This window comes from Coturnix japonica, unplaced genomic scaffold (assembly GCF_054131305.1).
Source record: "Coturnix japonica strain WE unplaced genomic scaffold, WE-NBRP24 Scf161, whole genome shotgun sequence".
Classification (NCBI taxonomy): Eukaryota; Metazoa; Chordata; class Aves; order Galliformes; family Phasianidae; genus Coturnix; species Coturnix japonica.
Genome location: NW_028189064.1, coordinates 46082 through 63828, shown reverse-complemented (window position 1 = coordinate 63828; position 17747 = coordinate 46082). Strand labels below are relative to the sequence as shown.

The following is a 17747-nucleotide window of genomic DNA, read 5'->3' as shown; positions in this document are numbered from 1 at the left end:
TATGGGATGGCAATGCAAGTCTATGGGATACAATGCAAGTCTATGGGATACAATGCAAGTCTATGGGATGGCAATGCAAGTCTATGGGATACAATGCAAGTCTATGGGATACAATGCAAGTCTATGGGATACAATGCAAGTCTATGGGATACAATGCAAGTCTATGGGATACAATGCAAGTCTATGGGGTGGCAATGCAAGTCTATGGGATGGCAATGTAAGTCTATGGGATACAATGCAAGTCTATGGGGTGGCAATGCAAGTCTATGGGGTGGCAATGCAAGTCTATGGGATACAATGCAAGTCTATGGGATGGCAATGCAAGTCTATGTGATACAATGCAAGTCTATGGGATACAATGCAAGTCTATGGGGTGGCAATGCAAGTCTATGGGATACAATGCAAGTCTATGGGATGGCAATGCAAGTCTATGGGATGGCAATGCAAGTCTATGGGATACAATGCAAGTCTATGGGATACAATGCAAGTCTATGGGATGGCAATGCAAGTCTATGGGATACAATGCAAGTCTATGGGATGGCAATGCAAGTCTATGGGATACAATGCAAGTCTATGGGATACAATGCAAGTCTATGGGATGGCAATGCAAGTCTATGGGGTACAATGCAAGTCTATGGGATACAATGCAAGTCTATGGGGTGGCAATGCAAGTGTATGGGATACAATGCAAGTCTATGGGATGGCAATGCAAGTCTATGGGGTGGCAATGCAAGTCTATGGGATACAATGCAAGTCTATGGGATACAATGCAAGTCTATGGGGTGGCAATGCAAGTGTATGGGATACAATGCAAGTCTATGGGATACAATGCAAGTCTATGGGATACAATGCAAGTCTATGGGATACAATGCAAGTCTATGGGGTGGCAATGCAAGTCTATGGGATACAATGCAAGTCTATGGGATACAATGCAAGTCTATGGGATACAGTGCAAGTCTATGGGATACAATGCAAGTCTATGGGATGGCAATGCAAGTCTATGGGATACAATGCAAGTCTATGGGATACAATGCAAGTCTATGGGATGGCAATGCAAGTCTATGCGATGGCAATGCAAGTCTATGGGGTGGCAATGCAAGTCTATGGGATACAATGCAAGTCTATGGGGTGGCAATGTAAGTCTATGGGATACAATGCAAGTCTATGGGATACAATGCAAGTCTATGGGATACAATGCAAGTCTATGGGGTGGCAATGCAAGTCTATGGGATACAATGCAAGTCTATGGGATACAATGCAAGTCTATGGGATGGCAATGCAAGTCTATGGGATGGCAATGCAAGTCTATGGGATACAATGCAAGTCTATTTGATGGCAATGCAAGTCTATGGGTTGGCCATACAAGTCTATGGGGTGGCCATACAAGTCTATGGGATGGCAATCTAAGGCTTTGGGATGGCAATGCAATGGGGCTTTGGGATGGTAATGTAATGAGGATTTGGGATGGCCATATAAGTCATTGGGATGGCAACGCAATGGGGATGGCCATATAAGTCATTGGGATGGCCATACAATGGGGCTTTGGGATGGCCATATAAGTCATTGGGATGGCCATACAATGGGGCTTTGGGATGGCCATATAAGTCTATGGGGTGGCCATGCAATGGGGCTTTGGTCAGCAGCAGGTCTGTGGGGCCGCAGTGCAGTTGTGGGGCACATCTCACAACCCACCAGGTTTCTGGGCTCCCCTGTTTTGGGGTCAGGGTGAAATGGGGGGGGGGGGTCCAATGCTCCTGTGCCCCCCATGGACCCCTGCACAGCAATGGGGACCATCAGATCCCCCCGCGTTGGCCCCACATTGAAGGGACCCCCCAGGTGGATGCTGGGCCCCCCCATGTAGATGCTGGGACCCCCCAGGTGGATGCTGGGCCCCCCCATGGGGATGCTGGGACCCCCCAGGTGGATGTTGGGACCCCCCATGGGGATGCTGGGACCCCCCAGGTGGATGCTGGGCCCCCCCATGGGGATGCTGGGCCCCCCCAGGTGGATGCTGGGCCCCCCCAGGTGGATGCTGGGACCCCCCAGGTGGATGCTGGGCCCCCCCATGTAGATGCTGGGCCCCCCCAGGTGGATGCTGGGCCCCCCCAGGGGGGCGCTGGACCATCCCATGGTGGGGTGTTGTGCCCCCCGGCTCAGCCCCCCCCCTCCAAACCCCCCCCCATGTGGCAGGGGGGCTCCGTGCAGGAAGGCGGGGGGTGCAGGGCAGGCGATGCCCCCCCCAGGTCCCCCCTCTATCCCCATGCAGGGCTGTTGGGAGGTTGTGTGGGTCCCCCCACCCCACAGAGCTTTACAGGGGGGCTCTGGGATCCAGCCCTGCAGCCTGAAGGGGGCTGAGGAAGCCTCCCCTTCCCCTTCCCCTTCCCCTTCCCCTTCCCCTTCCCTTCCCCTTCCCTTCCCCTTCCTCCCTTCCCCTTCCCTTCCCCTTCCCCTTCCCCTTCCCTTCCCCTTCCCCTTCCCTTCCCCTTCCCCTTCCCTTCCCCTTCCCCTTCCCTTCCCTTCCCTTCCCTTCCCCTTCCCCTTCCCTTCCCTTCCCCTTCCCTTCCCTTCCCTTCCCCCTTCCCCTTCCCCTTCCCCTTCCCTTCCCCTTCCCTTCCCTTCCCCTTCCCCTTCCCTTCCCCTTCCCTTCCCCTTCCCCTTCCCCTTCCCCTTCCCTTCCCCTTCCCCTTCCCCTTCCCTTCCCCTTCCCCTTCCCTTCCCTTCCCTTCCCTTCCCCTTCCCCTTCCCTTCCCCTTCCCTTCCCTTCCCTTCCCCTTCCCCTTCCCCTTCCCCTTCCCTTCCCCTTCCCTTCCCTTCCCCTTCCCCTTCCCTTCCCCTTCCCCTTCCCCTTCCCTTCCCCTTCCCTTCCCTTCCCTTCCCTTCCCTTCCCTTCCCTTCCCTTCCCTTCCCTTCCCTTCCCTTCCCTTCCCTTCCCTTCCCTTCCCTTCCCTTCCCTTCCCTTCCCTTCCCTTCCCTTCCCTTCCCTTCCCTTCCCTTCCCTCCCCTCCCCCTCCCCTTCCCCTCCCCCTCCCCCTCCCCCTCCCCCTCCCCCCCCCCAGGCAGCTCTGTGCCCCCCCCCATAGTGCTCAGTAAAGCAGGGATTGTGATGAAGGGGGATTTGGGGGGTTCACAGTGACCCCCCCCCCAGCAGCCCTGCAGCCAGATGGGACCCAGTGGGAGGAGGGGGGGGGGGGGGGGGCTGTCACAGCTGCTGCTGGAGCCCAGACCCCCCCCCCTTCCCCCCCCAGTTGCATGAGGGGGGGGACAGGGCCAACAACAAGGACTAATCCAGGCTTAGGGCTGAGCGCTGCCCGCAGGGATCACGGATCACGGCCGGCTCCATCCACAGCTGCGCTGCCACCCCCACCCCACAGGGATGAGCCCACCCCCCCCCTGCACTGAGCCCACCCCCCCGGCACTGAGCCCACCCCCCCCTACCCCCTCCCTGGACCCGGTGTGACATCAGCGTGGGGACACGGATGGACACGGATGGACACGGATGGACATGATGGACACGATGGACACGGATGGACACGGATGGACATGGATGGACACGGATGGACACGGATGGACACGATGGACACAGATGGACACGATGGACACGGATGGACACGGATGGACACGATGGACACGGATGGACACGGATGGACACGGATGGACATGGATGGACACGGATGGACAGGGATGGACACGGATGGACACGGATGGACACGGATGGACATGATGGACACGATGGACACGGATGGACACGGATGGACATGGATGGACACGGATGGACACGGATGGACACGATGGACACAGATGGACACGATGGACACGGATGGACACGGATAGACATGGATGGACACGGATGGACACGGATGGACACGGATGGACATGATGGACACGATGGACAGGATGGACACGGATGGACACGGATGGACACGGATGGACACGATGGACACGATGGACACGGATGGACATGATGGACACGGATGGACACGGATGGACATGGATGGACATGGATGGACACGGATGGACACGGATGGACACGGATGGACACGATGGACATGGATGGACACGATGGACACGGATGGACACGGATGGACACGATGGACACGGATGGACACGATGGACACGGATGGACACGGATGGACATGATGGACACGGATGGACACGATGGACACGATGGACACGATGGACACGGATGGACACGGATGGACATGATGGACACGGATGGACACGGATGGACATGGATGGACATGGATGGACACGGATGGACACGGATGGACACGATGGACATGGATGGACACGGATGGACACGATGGACACAATGGACACGATGGACACGGATGGACACGGATGGATACGGATGGACACGATGGACACGATGGACACGGATGGACACGATGGACATGATGGACACGGATGGACACGGATGGACATGGATGGACACGGATGGACATGATGGACATGGATGGACACGGATGGACACGATGGACACGGATGGACACGGATGGACACGATGGACACGGATGGACACGGATGGACACGATGGACATGATGGACACGGATGGACACGATGGACACGGATGGACACGGATAATGGGATCTGGCACAGCTTTATTGGACCGGCACGGCAGGACCAGAACAGCTCAGCTCAGTTCAGCTCAATTCAGCTCAATTCAGCTCAGTTCAGCTCAATTCAGTTCAATTCAGTTCAGTTCAGCACAACCCAACTCAACTCAATTCAACTCAACTCAATTCAATTCAACCCAACTCAACTCAGCTCAATTCAGTTAAGTTCAATTCAGCCCAGTTCAGTTCAGCCCAGTTCAGTTCAGTCCAGTTCACCCCAGTTCAGCCCAGTTCAGTCCAATTCAGTTCAGTTCAGCCCAGTTTAGTTCAGCTCAGCTCAGCCCAGTTCAGCCCAGTTCAGCCCAGTCCAATTCAGTTCAGCCCAGTTTAGTTCAGCCCAGTTCTGTTCATCTCAGTTCAGTTCTATTCATCTCAGTTCAGTCCAGTCCAGTTCAGTTCAGTCCAATTCAGCCCAGTTCAGTTTGGTCCAGTTCAGTTCAGCTCAGCTCAGCTCAGTTCAGTTCAGCCCAGTTCAGTCCAATTCAGTCCAGTTCAGCCCAGTTCAGTTCAGTCCAGTTCAATTCAGTTCAGTCCAGTTCAGTTCGGTCCAGTTCAGTTCAGCCTAGTTCAGCCCAGTCCAGTTCATCCCAGTCCAATTCAGTTCAGTTCAGTTCAGCCCAGTTCTGTTCATCTCAGTTCAGTTCTGTTCATCTCAGTTCAGTTCTGTTCATCTCAGTTCAGCCCAGTTCAGCCCAATTCAGCCCAGTTCAGTTCAGTTCAGTTCAGTCCAATTCAGTTCAGTTCAGTTTAGTTCAGTTCAGCCCAGTTCATCCCAGTCCGGCCCAGTTCAGTCCAGTTCAGTTCAGTCCAGTCCAATTCAGTTCAGCTCAGCCCAGCTCAATTCAGTTCAGCTCAGCTCAGTTCAGCCCAGTTCAGCTCAGTTCAGTCCAGTCCAATTCAGTTCAGTTCAGTCCAATTCAGTTCAGCTCAGCCCAGTTCAATTCAGTTCAGTCCAGTTCAGCCCAGTCCAGTTCAGTCCAGTTCAGTTCAGTTCAGTTCAGTTCAGTTCAGTCCAGTCCAATTCAGTTCAGTCCAGTCCAGTTCAGTTCAGTCCAGTCCAGTTCAGTTCAGTCCAGTTCAGTTCAGTTCAGTCCAGTCCAATTCAGTTCAGTTCAGTTCAGTCCAATTCAGTTCAGTTCAGCCCAGTTCAATTCAGTTCAGTCCAGTTCAGTCCAGTCCAGTTCATCCCAGTCCAATTCAGTTCAGTTCAGCCCAGTTCATCCCTGTTCATCCCAGTTCAGCCCAGTTCAGTTCAGTTTGATTCAGTTCAGCCCAGTTCAGTTCAGTTCAGCTCAGTTCAGTCCAATTCAGCCCAGTTCAGCCCAGTTCAGCTCTATATCAGCCCAGTTCAGTTCAGTTCAGCCCAGTTCAGTTCATCCCAGTCCAGCCCAGTTCAGCCCAGTTCAGTTCAGTTCAATTCATCCCAGTTTGATTCAGTCCAGCTCAGCCCAGTTCAGCCCAGTTCAGCTCTAGATCAGCCCAGTCCAGTTCAGTTCATCCCAGCCCAGTCCAGCCCAGTTCAGTTCAGTTTGATTCAGTTCAGCCCAGTTCAATTCATCCCAGCCCAGTTCATTTCAGTTTGTCTCAGTCCCTGTCCCCCCCCGTTGCAGAGCATCAGATCCAGGTAGGCGCCGCTCTCCAGCTCCTCGTCCGTGACCCCCAGCTCCTCCATCAGCTCCTTCGCCACACGCTGCCCCAGCTCCGCGCTCTGCCCCGCGCTCAGCACCACCTGCACAGCAGCAATGGAAGGGGGGGGGGTACATCAAAATGGGGGGGGTATATCAACATGGGGGGGGGGGGTATATCAATAGGGGGGGGGTATATCAATAGGGGGGGGTATGTCAATAGGGGGGGTATATCAATAGGGGGGGGTATGTCAATAGGGGGGGTATATCAATAGGGGGGGGGTATATCAATAGGGGGGGGTATGTCAATAGGGGGGGTATATCAATAGGGGGGGGTATGTCAATAGGGGGGGTATATCAATGGGGGGGGTATATCAATGGGGGGGGTATGTCAATAGGGGGGGGTATGTCAATAGGGGGGGGTATGTCAATAGGGGGGGTATATCAATGGGGGGGGTATATCAATGGGGGGGGTATGTCAATAGGGGGGGGTATGTCAATAGGGGGGGGTATATCAATAGGGGGGGGTATGTCAATAGGGGGGGTATATCAATGGGGGGGGTATGTCAATAGGGGGGGTATGTCAATAGGGGGGGGTATGTCAATAGGGGGGGTATATCAATGGGGGGGGTATATCAATGGGGGGGGTATATCAATGGGGGGGGTATGTCAATAGGGGGGGGTATGTCAATAGGGGGGGGTATATCAATAGGGGGGGGTATGTCAATGGGGGGGGGTATATCAATAGGGGGGGGTATGTCAATAGGGGGGGTATATCAATAGGGGGGGGTATGTCAATAGGGGGGGTATATCAATAGGGGGGGTATATCAATAGGGGGGGCATGTCAATAGGGGGGGGTATGTCAATGGGGGGGGGGTATGTCAATAGGGGGGGTATATCAATAGGGGGGGGTATGTCAATAGGGGGGGGTATGTCAATAGGGGGGGGTATATCAATAGGGGGGGGTATGTCAATAGGGGGGGTATATCAATAGGGGGGGGTATGTCAATAGGGGGGGTATATCAATAGGGGGGGGTATGTCAATAGGGGGGGGTATCTCAACATGGGGGGCATCTCAATAGTGGGGGGGGGTATCTCAAAATGAGGGGGTATCTAACTATGGGGGGGGGGTATCTCAACATGGGGGGTATCTCAACATGGGGGGGGGGGTATCTCAAAATGGGGGGTATCTCAATAATGGGGGGGGGTATATCACAATGGGGGGGGGGTATCTCAAAATGAGGGGGTATCTAACTATGGGGGGGGGTATCTCAACATGGGGGGTATCTCACCATGGGGGGGGGGGGGTATCTCACTATGGGAAGGGGGGTATCTCACCATGGGGGGTGGTATCTCACCATGGGGGGGGGTATCTCAAAATAGGGGGGGGTATATCACTACAGGGGGGGTATCTCACCATGGGGGGGGGGAGCACAAGGGGGGAGGTGTATCTCACCATGGGGGGGGGTATCTAACCATGGGGGGGGGTATCTCACTATGGGGGGGGGGGTATCTCACTATGGGGCGGGGGGTATCTCAACATGGGGGGGGGTATATCAATAGGGGGGGGGGTATCTCATCATGGGGGGGAATCTTACCATGGGGGGCTATCTCACTATAGGGGGGTGTATCTCACCATGGGGGGGGTATCTCACTATGGGGCGGGGGGTATCTCAACATGGGGGGGGGGGTATCTCAATAGTGTGGGGGGGCATCTCACTATGGGGGGTATCTCACTATGGGGGAGGGGTATCTCACCATTGGGGGGGGTATCTCACTATGGGGGGGGTATATCACCCTGGGGGGGATATCTTACCATGGGGGGTATCTCAAAATGGGAGGGGGTATCTCACCATGGGGGGGGGGATATCATCATGGGGGGGGGGGTATCTCAATAGTGGGGGGGGTATCTCACTATGGGCGGGGGTATCTCACCGGGAGGGCGTATATCACCATGGGGGGGGGGGTACATCACCATGGGGGGGGTATCTCAAAATGAGGGGGGGGTATCTCACCATGGGGGGGTATCTCACCATGGGGGGGGTATCTCACTATGGGGGGGGTATATCAATAGGGGGGGGTATCTCACTATAGGGGGGGGTATCTCACTATGGGGGGGGGTATCTCAAAATGAGGGGGGGTATCTCAAAATGAGGGGGTATCTAACTACGGGGGGGGGGTATCTCAACATGGGGGGTATCTCACCATGGGGGGGGGGGTATCTCAACATGGGGGGGGGGGGGTATCTCAACATGAGGGGGGGGGGGTATCTCAAAATGGGGGGTATCTCAATAGTGGGGGGGGGGTATATCACAATGGGGGGGGGGTATCTCAAAATGAGGGGGTATCTAACTATGGGGGGGGGTATCTCAACATGGGGGGGGGTATCTCACCATGGGGGGGGGAGCACAAGGGGGGAGGTGTATCTCACCATGGGGGGGGGGGTATCTAACCATGGGGGGGGTATCTCACTATGGAGGGGGGGGTATCTCACCATGAAGGGGGTATCTCACTATGGAGGGGGGTATCTCACCATGGGGGGGGGGTATATCACAATGGGGGGGTATCTCACTATGGGGGGGGGGGTATCTCAACATGGGGGGTATCTCACTATGGGGGGGGGTATCTCAACATGGAGGGGGTATCTCAGTATGGAGGGGGGTATCTCAACATGGGGGGGGGGTATATCACAATGGGGAGAGGGGTATCACACCATTGGGGGGGGTATCTCACCATGGGGGGTATCTCACCATGGGGGGTATCTCACTATGGGAGGGGGGGGGGTATCTCAAAATGGGGTGGGTTATCTCACCAGGGGGGGGGGTATCTAACCATGGGGGGGGGGGGGTATATCACAATGGGGAGGGGGGTATCACACCATGAGGGGTGTATATCACCGGGGGGGGGGTATCTCACTATAGGGGGGGGTATCTCACCATTGCAGGGGGTATCTAACCATGGGGGGAGGGCTGTATCTCACCATGGGGGGGGTATCTCAAAATGAGGGGGGGGTATCTCAATAGTGGGGGGGGGAGTATCTCAATAGTGGGGGGGGGTATCTCACTATGGGGGGGTGGTATCTCACTATGGGGGGGGTATCTCACCATGGGGGGGGGAGTACCTCAATAGTGGGGGGGAAGGTATCTCACTATGGGGGGGTATCTCACTATGGGGCGGGGGGTATCTCAACATGGGGGGGGGGGGTATCTCAATAGTGGGGGGGGGTATCTCACTATGGGGGGGTGGTATCACACCATGGGGGGGGTATCTCACCATGGGGGGGGTATCTCACTATGGGGGGGGGTATCTTACCATGGGGGGGTATGTCAAAATGGGGGGGGGTATCTCACTATGGGGGGGGGTATCTCACCATGGGGGGAGTTATCTCAACATGGGGGGTATCTCGGCATGAGGGGGGGTATCTCACTATGGGGGGGTATCTTACCATGGGGGGGTATCTCAAAATGAGAGGGGGGTATCTCACCATGGGGGGGGGGGGTATATGACCAGGGGGGGGGTGTATCTCACCATGGGGGGGGTATCTCAACATGGGGGGTATCTCACTATGGGTGGGTGGTATCACACCACGGGGGGGGTATATCACAATGGGGGGGTATCTCACCATTGGGGGGGGTATCTCAACATGGGGGGGGGTATATCACAATGGGGGGGTATCTCACCATTGGGGGGGGTATCTCAACATGGGGGGGGGTATATCACTATGGGGGGGTATCTCACCATGGGGGGGGAGCACAAGGGGGGAGGTGTATCTAACCAAGGGGGGGGTTTCTCACTATGGGGGGGGGGGGTATCTCACCATGAAGGGGGGGGGTATCTCACTATAGGGGGGGTATCTCACTATGGTGGGGGGGGGGTATCTCACTATAGGGGGGGTATCTCACTATGGAGGGGGGGGGGTATCTCACTATAGGGGGGGTATCTCACTATGGAGGGGGGTATCTCACCATGGGGGGGGGTATATCACAATGGGGAGAGGGGTATCACACCATGGGGGGGGTATATCACCATGAGGGGTATCTCACTATGAGAGGTATCTCACTATGGGGGGGTGGTATCACACCATGGGGGGGGTATCTCACCATGGGGGGGGTATACACAATGGGGGGGGTATCTCAACATGGGGGGTATCTCAATAGTGGGGGGGGGGGGTATCTCAAAATGAGGGGGTATCTAACTATGGGGGGGGGTATCTCAACATGGGGGGTATCTCACTATGGGGGGTATCTCACCATGGGGGGGGGGTATCACACCATGGGGGGGGTATCACACCATTGGGGGGGGTATCTCACCATGGGGGGTATCTCACTATGGGGGAGGGGTATCTCCACATGGGGGGGGGTATCCCACTATGGGGGGGGGTATCTCACTATGGGGGTGGTATCTCACCATTGGGGGGGCTATCTCACTATGGGGGGGTGGTATCTCACTATGGGGGGGGTATCTCACCATGGGGGGGGGGTATCTCACTATGGGGGGGGGTATCTCAGTATGGGGGGGGGAGGTATCTCACCATGAAGGGGGGGGTATCTCACCGTGGGGGGGTATCTCACTATGGAGGGGGGTATCTCAAAATGGGGGGGGGTATATCACAATGGGGAGGGGGGTATCTCACCATTGGGGGGGGTATCTCACAGGGGGAGGTATCTCACTATGGGGGGGGGTATCTCACTATGGTGGGGGTATCTCACTATGGGGGGGGTATCTCAATAGTGGGGGGGGGGTATCTCACTATAGGGGGGGGTATCTCACTATGGGAGGGGTATCTCACTATGGGGGGGGTATCTCAATAGTGGGGGGGGGGGGTATCTCACTATAGGGGGGGGTATCTCACTATGGGAGGGGTATCTCACTATGGGGGGGGTATCTCAATAGTGGGGGGGGGGTATCTCACTATGGGGGGGGAGAGTATCTTACCATGAAGGGGGGGGGGGGTATCTCAGTATAGGGGGGGTATCTCACCATTGCAGGGGTATCTAACCATGGGGGGGGGGCTGTATCTCACCATGGGGGGGGTATCTCAAAATGGGGGGGGGGGGGTATCTCAATAGTGGGGGGGGAGTATCTCACTATGGGGGTGGTATCTCACTATGGGGGGGTGGTATCTCACTATGGGGGGGGTATCTCACCATGGGGGGGGTATCTCACTATGGGGCGGGGGGTATCTCAAAATGAGAGGGGGGTATCTCACCATGGGGGGGGGCTATATCACAATGGGGAGGGGGGTATCTCACCATGGGGGTATCTCACTATGGGGGGGGTATCTCACTATGGGGGGGGTATATCACAATGGGGGGGGTATATCACAATGGGGGGGGTATCTCAATATGGGGGGGGGTATCTCACCATGGGGTGGGTATCTCAACATGGGGGGTATCTCACTATGGGGGGGTGGTATCTCACCATTGGGGGGGGGTATCTCAAAATGAGGGGGGGGTATCTCAATAGTGGGGGGGGGTATCTCACTATGGGGGGGTATCTCAACACGGGGGGTATCTCACTATGGGGGGGTGGTATCACACCATGGGGGGGGTATATCACAATGGGGGGGGGGGGGGTATCTCACCATGGGGGGGTGGTATCTCACTATGGGGGGGGGATATCTCAAAATGGGGGGGTATCTCACCGGGAGGGCAATTATCACCATGGGGGGCGGGGGGTACATCACCATGGGGGGGGTATCTTACCATGGGGGGGTATCTCAAAATGAGAGGGGGGTATCTCAAAATGGGGTGGGTTATCTCACCGGGGGGGGGGGTATCTCACCATTGGGGGGGGGGGGTACATAACCATGGGGGGGGTACCTCAGCATGGGAGGGATATCTCACTATGGGGAGGTATCTCAAAAGGAGAGGGGGGGTATCTCACCATGGGGGGGTATCTCAAAATGAGGGGGGGGAGGTATCTCACACGGGGGGGGTATCTCACCATTGGGGGGGATATCTCACCATGGGGGATACCTCACTATGTGCCCCCCCCCCCACTGTGTGTCACTCACCTCGAGCTCCACGAAGTCCCCCAGCCCCTCCACACTGTCCAGGTGAATGCGGGTCTGTCCCACCTCAAACAGCAGCCGCCGCTTCTTCACCACCCCAAGGACCCCCAGGGCCCCCCCCAGCACCAACTGCAGGGAGACGGGGGGGGTCAGGGACCATCAATGGGACAGGAATAGGATGGGGATGGAATAGGATGGGACAGGAATAGGATGGGACAGGAATAGGATGGGGATGGAATAGGATGGGACAGGAATAGGATGGGACAGGAATAGGATGGGACAGGAATAGGATGGGACAGGAATAGGATGGGGATGGAATAGGATGGGACAGGAATAGGATGGGGAAGGAATAGGATGGGGATGGAATAGGATGGGACAGGAATAGGATGGGACAGGAATAGGATGGGGAAGGAATAGGATGGGGAAGGAATAGGATGGGGATGGAATAGGATGGGACAGGAATAGGATGGGACAGGAATAGGATGGGACAGGAATAGGATGGGGCAGGAATAGGATGGGACAGGAATAGGATGGGACAGGAATAGGATGGGACAGGAATAGGATGGGGATGGAATAGGATGGGACAGGAATAGGATGGGACAGGAATAGGATGGGGATGGAATAGGATGGGACAGGAATAGGATGGGACAGGAATAGGATGGGGATGGAATAGGATGGGACAGGAATAGGATGGGACAGGAATAGGATGGGACAGGAATAGGATGGGACAGGAATAGGATGGGGATGGAATAGGATGGGACAGGAATAGGATGGGACAGGAATAGGATGGGACAGGAATAGGATGGGACAGGAATAGGATGGGGATGGAATAGGATGGGGATGGAATAGGATGGGACAGGAATAGGATGGGACAGGAATAGGATGGGGAAGGAATAGGATGGGGAAGGAATAGGATGGGGAAGGAATAGGATGGGACAGGAATAGGATGGGACAGGAATAGGATGGGGCAGGAATAGGATGGGACAGGAATAGGATGGGACAGGAATAGGATGGGGATGGAATAGGATGGGACAGGAATAGGATGGGGATGGAATAGGATGGGGATGGAATAGGATGGGACAGGAATAGGATGGGGATGGAATAGGATGGGGATGGAATAGGATGGGACAGGAATAGGATGGGACGGGAATAGGATGGGGAAGGAATAGGATGGGACAGGAATAGGATGGGACAGGAATAGGATGGGGAAGGAATAGGATGGGACAGGAATAGGATGGGGATGGAATAGGATGGGACAGGAATAGGATGGGGAAGGAATAGGATGGGACAGGAATAGGATGGGGAAGGAATAGGATGGGACAGGAATAGGATGGGACAAGAATAGGATGGGACAGGAATAGGATGGGGATGGAATAGGATGGGACAGGAATAGGATGGGGAAGGAATAGGATGGGGAAGGAATAGGATGGGACAGGAATAGGATGGGGATGGAATAGGATGGTGTGGGTATAGGATGGGGCAGGACAGGATGAGCCCCATCCCACTGTCACCTCCAGCCCATCCGGGTCGTTTGTGGGGCTGATGCAGAACTGCGACACTTTGGGCCCGGTGCTGTTGGGTCGCTCATAGAAGATCAGCTCCCCCCGTCCATCCTGTGGGCACAGAGCTCAGGGCTGGAGCCCGGCCCTGCCCCCCCCCATCCCCCATATCCCCCCATATCCCCCATATCCCCCATATCCCCCCATATCCCCCATATCTCCCCATATCTCCCCCCATATCTCCCCATATCCCCCATATCTCCCCATATCCCCCCCCATATCTCCCCATATCTCCCCATACACCCCATATCCCCCATATCCCCCATATCCCCCATATCTCCCCATATCCCCATATCCCCCCCATCCCCCCCATCCCCCCCATTCCCCCATCCCTGCACTCAGCTGGTTCCGCTCCCCTGGGTCCCCCCCCGACACCCCCCGGTTCTGCCCCATATTCTGTCACCTTTTGGTTCCGGATCCAGCACTGCCCCATTCCCAGCCCCATTGACCCCCATTCATCCCCATTAACACCCATTGACACCCACTGACCCCCATTGATTCCCATTGATTCCCATTGACTCCCATTGACCCCCATTCATCCCCATTGATCTCGATTGACCCCCGTTGATCCCCATTGACCCCCATTCATCCAGTCCTTATTCATCCCCATTGAGTCCCATTCATCCCCATTGATTTCCACTGATCCCTGTTAATCCCCATTGACCCCCATTGATCCACATTGACCCCATTCATCCCCACTGACTCCCATTGACTCCCATTCATCCGGTCCTCATTCATCCCCATTGAGTCCCATTCATCCCCATTGATTCCCACTGACCCCCGTTAATCCCCATTGAGTCCCATTCATCCCCATTGACCCCCAATGACTCCCATTGATCCCCATTGCCCCCCATTGATCCCCACTGACTCCCATTAACTCCCATTCATCCGGTCCCCATTGATCCCCATTCATCCCCATTGACCCCCATTCATCCACACTGACTCCCATTGATCCCCATTGATCCCCACTGACTCCCATTGACTCACATTGATCCCCATTGACTCCCATTGACTGTCATTGATCCTCATTGACTCCCATTCATCCCCATTGACTCCCATTGCCTCCCATTCATCCCCATTGACCCCCATTCATCCCCATTGACCCCCATTCATCCCCATTGACCCCCATTGATCCCCACTGATCCCCATTGACACCCATTGACCCCATTCATCCATATTGACTCCCATTGATCCCCATTGACCCCATTCATCCCCATTGATCCCCATTGCCTCCCATTCATCCCCATTGACCCCCATTGACTCGCATTGATCCCCATTGACCCCCATTCATCCCCATTGACCCCCATTGATTCCTATTCACCCCCATTGACTCCCATTCACCCCCATTGACTCCCATTGAGCCCCATTGATCCCCACTGACTCCCATTGACTTGCATTGATCCCCATTGCCTCCCATTCATCCCCATTGGCCCCCACTGATCCCCATTGATCCCCATTGCCTCCCATTGCCTCCCATTCATCCCCATTGACCCCCATTCATCCCCACTGACTCCCATTGATCCCCATTGATCCCCATTGACACCCATTGATTCCCATTGACTCCCATTCATCCCCACTGACCCCCCATTGCCTCCCATTCCTCCCCATTGCCTCCCATTCATCCCCATTGACCCCCACTGATCCCCATTGACTACCATTGATCCCCATTTACCCCTATTGATCTCCATTGACTCCCATTGACTCCCAATCATCCCCATTGACTCCCATTGCCTCCCATTCATTCCCATTGACTCCCATTGACTCCCACTGACCCCCATTGATCCCCATTGACTCCCATTGACCCCCATTCATCCCCATTGACCCCCATTGACCCCATTGACTCCCGTTCATCCGGTCCCCATTGATCCCCATTGACTCCCTTTAATCCCCATTGACTCCCACTGACCCCCATTCATCCCCATTGACCCCCATTCATCCACACTGACTCCCATTGATCCCCATTGACTCCCATTGCCTCCCATTCACTGCCATTGATTCCCACTGACCCTCATTAATCCCCATTGACTCCCATTGACCCCCATTGACTCCCATTAACTCCCATTCATCCCCATTGACTACCATTGATCCCCATTGACCCCCATTGATCCCCATTCATCCCCATTGACTCCCATTGACCCCCATTGCCTCCCATTCATCCCCATTGACCCCCATTGATCCCCATTGACTCCCATTGATCCCCATTGATCCCCACTGACTCCCATTGACTCGCATTGATCCCCATTGACTCCCATTGACTGTCATTGACTCCCATTGACTCCCATTCATCCCCATTGACTCCCATTCCTCCCCATTGACTCCGATTCATCCCCATTGACTCCCATTCATCTCCATTGACCCCCATTGATCCCCATTGACCCCCATTGATCCCCATTGACTCCCATTGACCCCCATTGACTCCCATTGATCCCCATTGACACCGTTCATCCCCATTGACTCCCATTAACTCCCATTCATCCGGTCCCCATTGATCCCCATTCACCCCCGTTCATCCCCATTGACTCGCATTGATCCCCATTGACTCCCATTCACCCCCACTGACACCCATTGATCCCCATGGACACCCATTGACCCCATTCATCCATATTGACCCCCATTGATCCCCATTGACCCCCGTTTACCCCCATTGACACCCATTGATCCCCATTGACCCCGTTCATCCCCATTGACTCCTATTGACCCCCACTGATCCCCATTGACCCCCATTGATTCCTATTCACCCCCATTGACTCCCATTCATCCCCATTGACTCCCATTGATCCCCATTGATCCCCACTGACTCCCATTGACTCGCATTGATCCCCATTGACTCCCATTCACCCCCATTGACACCCATTGCCTCCCATTCACGCCCATTGACCCCCATTCATCCCCATTAACCCCCATTCATCCCCATTGACCCCCATTGATCCCATTCATCCCCACTGACTCCCATTCACCCCCACTGATCCCCATTGACCCCCATTCATCCCCATTAACCCCCATTCATCCCCGTTGACTCCCATTCACCCCCACTGATCCCCATTGACCCCCATTCACCCCCACTAACCCCCATTCATCCCCATTGACTCCCATTCACCCCCACTGATCCCCATTGACCCCCATTGCCCCCATTCCGCCCCATATCCGCCATTACCGCGTGTCTCCGCAGTTTGAGCCGCCCGTTACTGACACAATAGAACCGATCCACCTGCTCCATTTCCCGCCCCTTTTTCCCGCTCAATCTCTCCGCCGTTTCCCGCGCTGCCGCCGGGTCCCTCAGTCGCGCCTTCACCTCCACGTTGCGCCTCATGGCGTCGCACTGTGATCGCGTCACATCCGGTTCACTCTCCTATTAGCCAGCCCAGCGCCACGCCCCCTTTAACCAACCAATGAGCGCGCTGCGGGGCGGGGCGGCGCGCTTTGATCGCGTCACTTCCTCTAAGCGAAAGGAGCGCTCCCATTGGTCCGCCACATCCCCGCCTGCACACGTCTGACCAATGAGCGGCTCAGGGGGGCGGGGCAACATGGCGGCGGGGTCACATTGGGACCCATAAGTGCCACATTGGGACCCATAAGTGCCACATTGGGACCCATAAGTGACACATTGTGACCCATAAGTGCCACATTGGGACCCATAAGTGCCACATTGGGACCCATAAGTGACGCGTTGGGACCCATAAGTGCCACATTGGGACCCATAAGTGCCACATTGGGACCCATAAGTGACGCGTTGGGACCCATAAGTGATTCATTGGGACCCATAAGTGCCACATTGGGACCCATAAGTGACGCGTTGGGACCCATAAGTGATTCATTGGGACCCATAAGTGATTCATTGGGACCCATAAGTGCCACATTGGGACCCATAAGTGATTCATTGGGACCCATAAGTGGCTCATTGGGACCCATAAGTGATTCATTGGGACCCATAAGTG

At 55.5% G+C, this 17747-nt stretch overlaps 1 protein-coding gene across 1 annotated transcript; it reads right to left on the bottom strand.

Moving 5' to 3' along the window:
- Positions 1 to 4579: 4579 nt before the first annotated feature.
- Positions 4580 to 17139, bottom strand: LOC146751048 (uncharacterized). Its single transcript, XM_085535716.1, has 4 exons — positions 16967 to 17139; positions 13765 to 13866; positions 12257 to 12382; positions 4580 to 6343 (listed from the first exon to the last, which is right to left on the bottom strand). Exons 1-4 carry the CDS (start codon positions 17120 to 17122, stop codon positions 6164 to 6166), a joined length of 564 nt encoding a protein of 187 aa, XP_085391842.1. The 5' UTR covers positions 17123 to 17139; the 3' UTR covers positions 4580 to 6163.
- Positions 17140 to 17747: the final 608 nt, after the last annotated feature.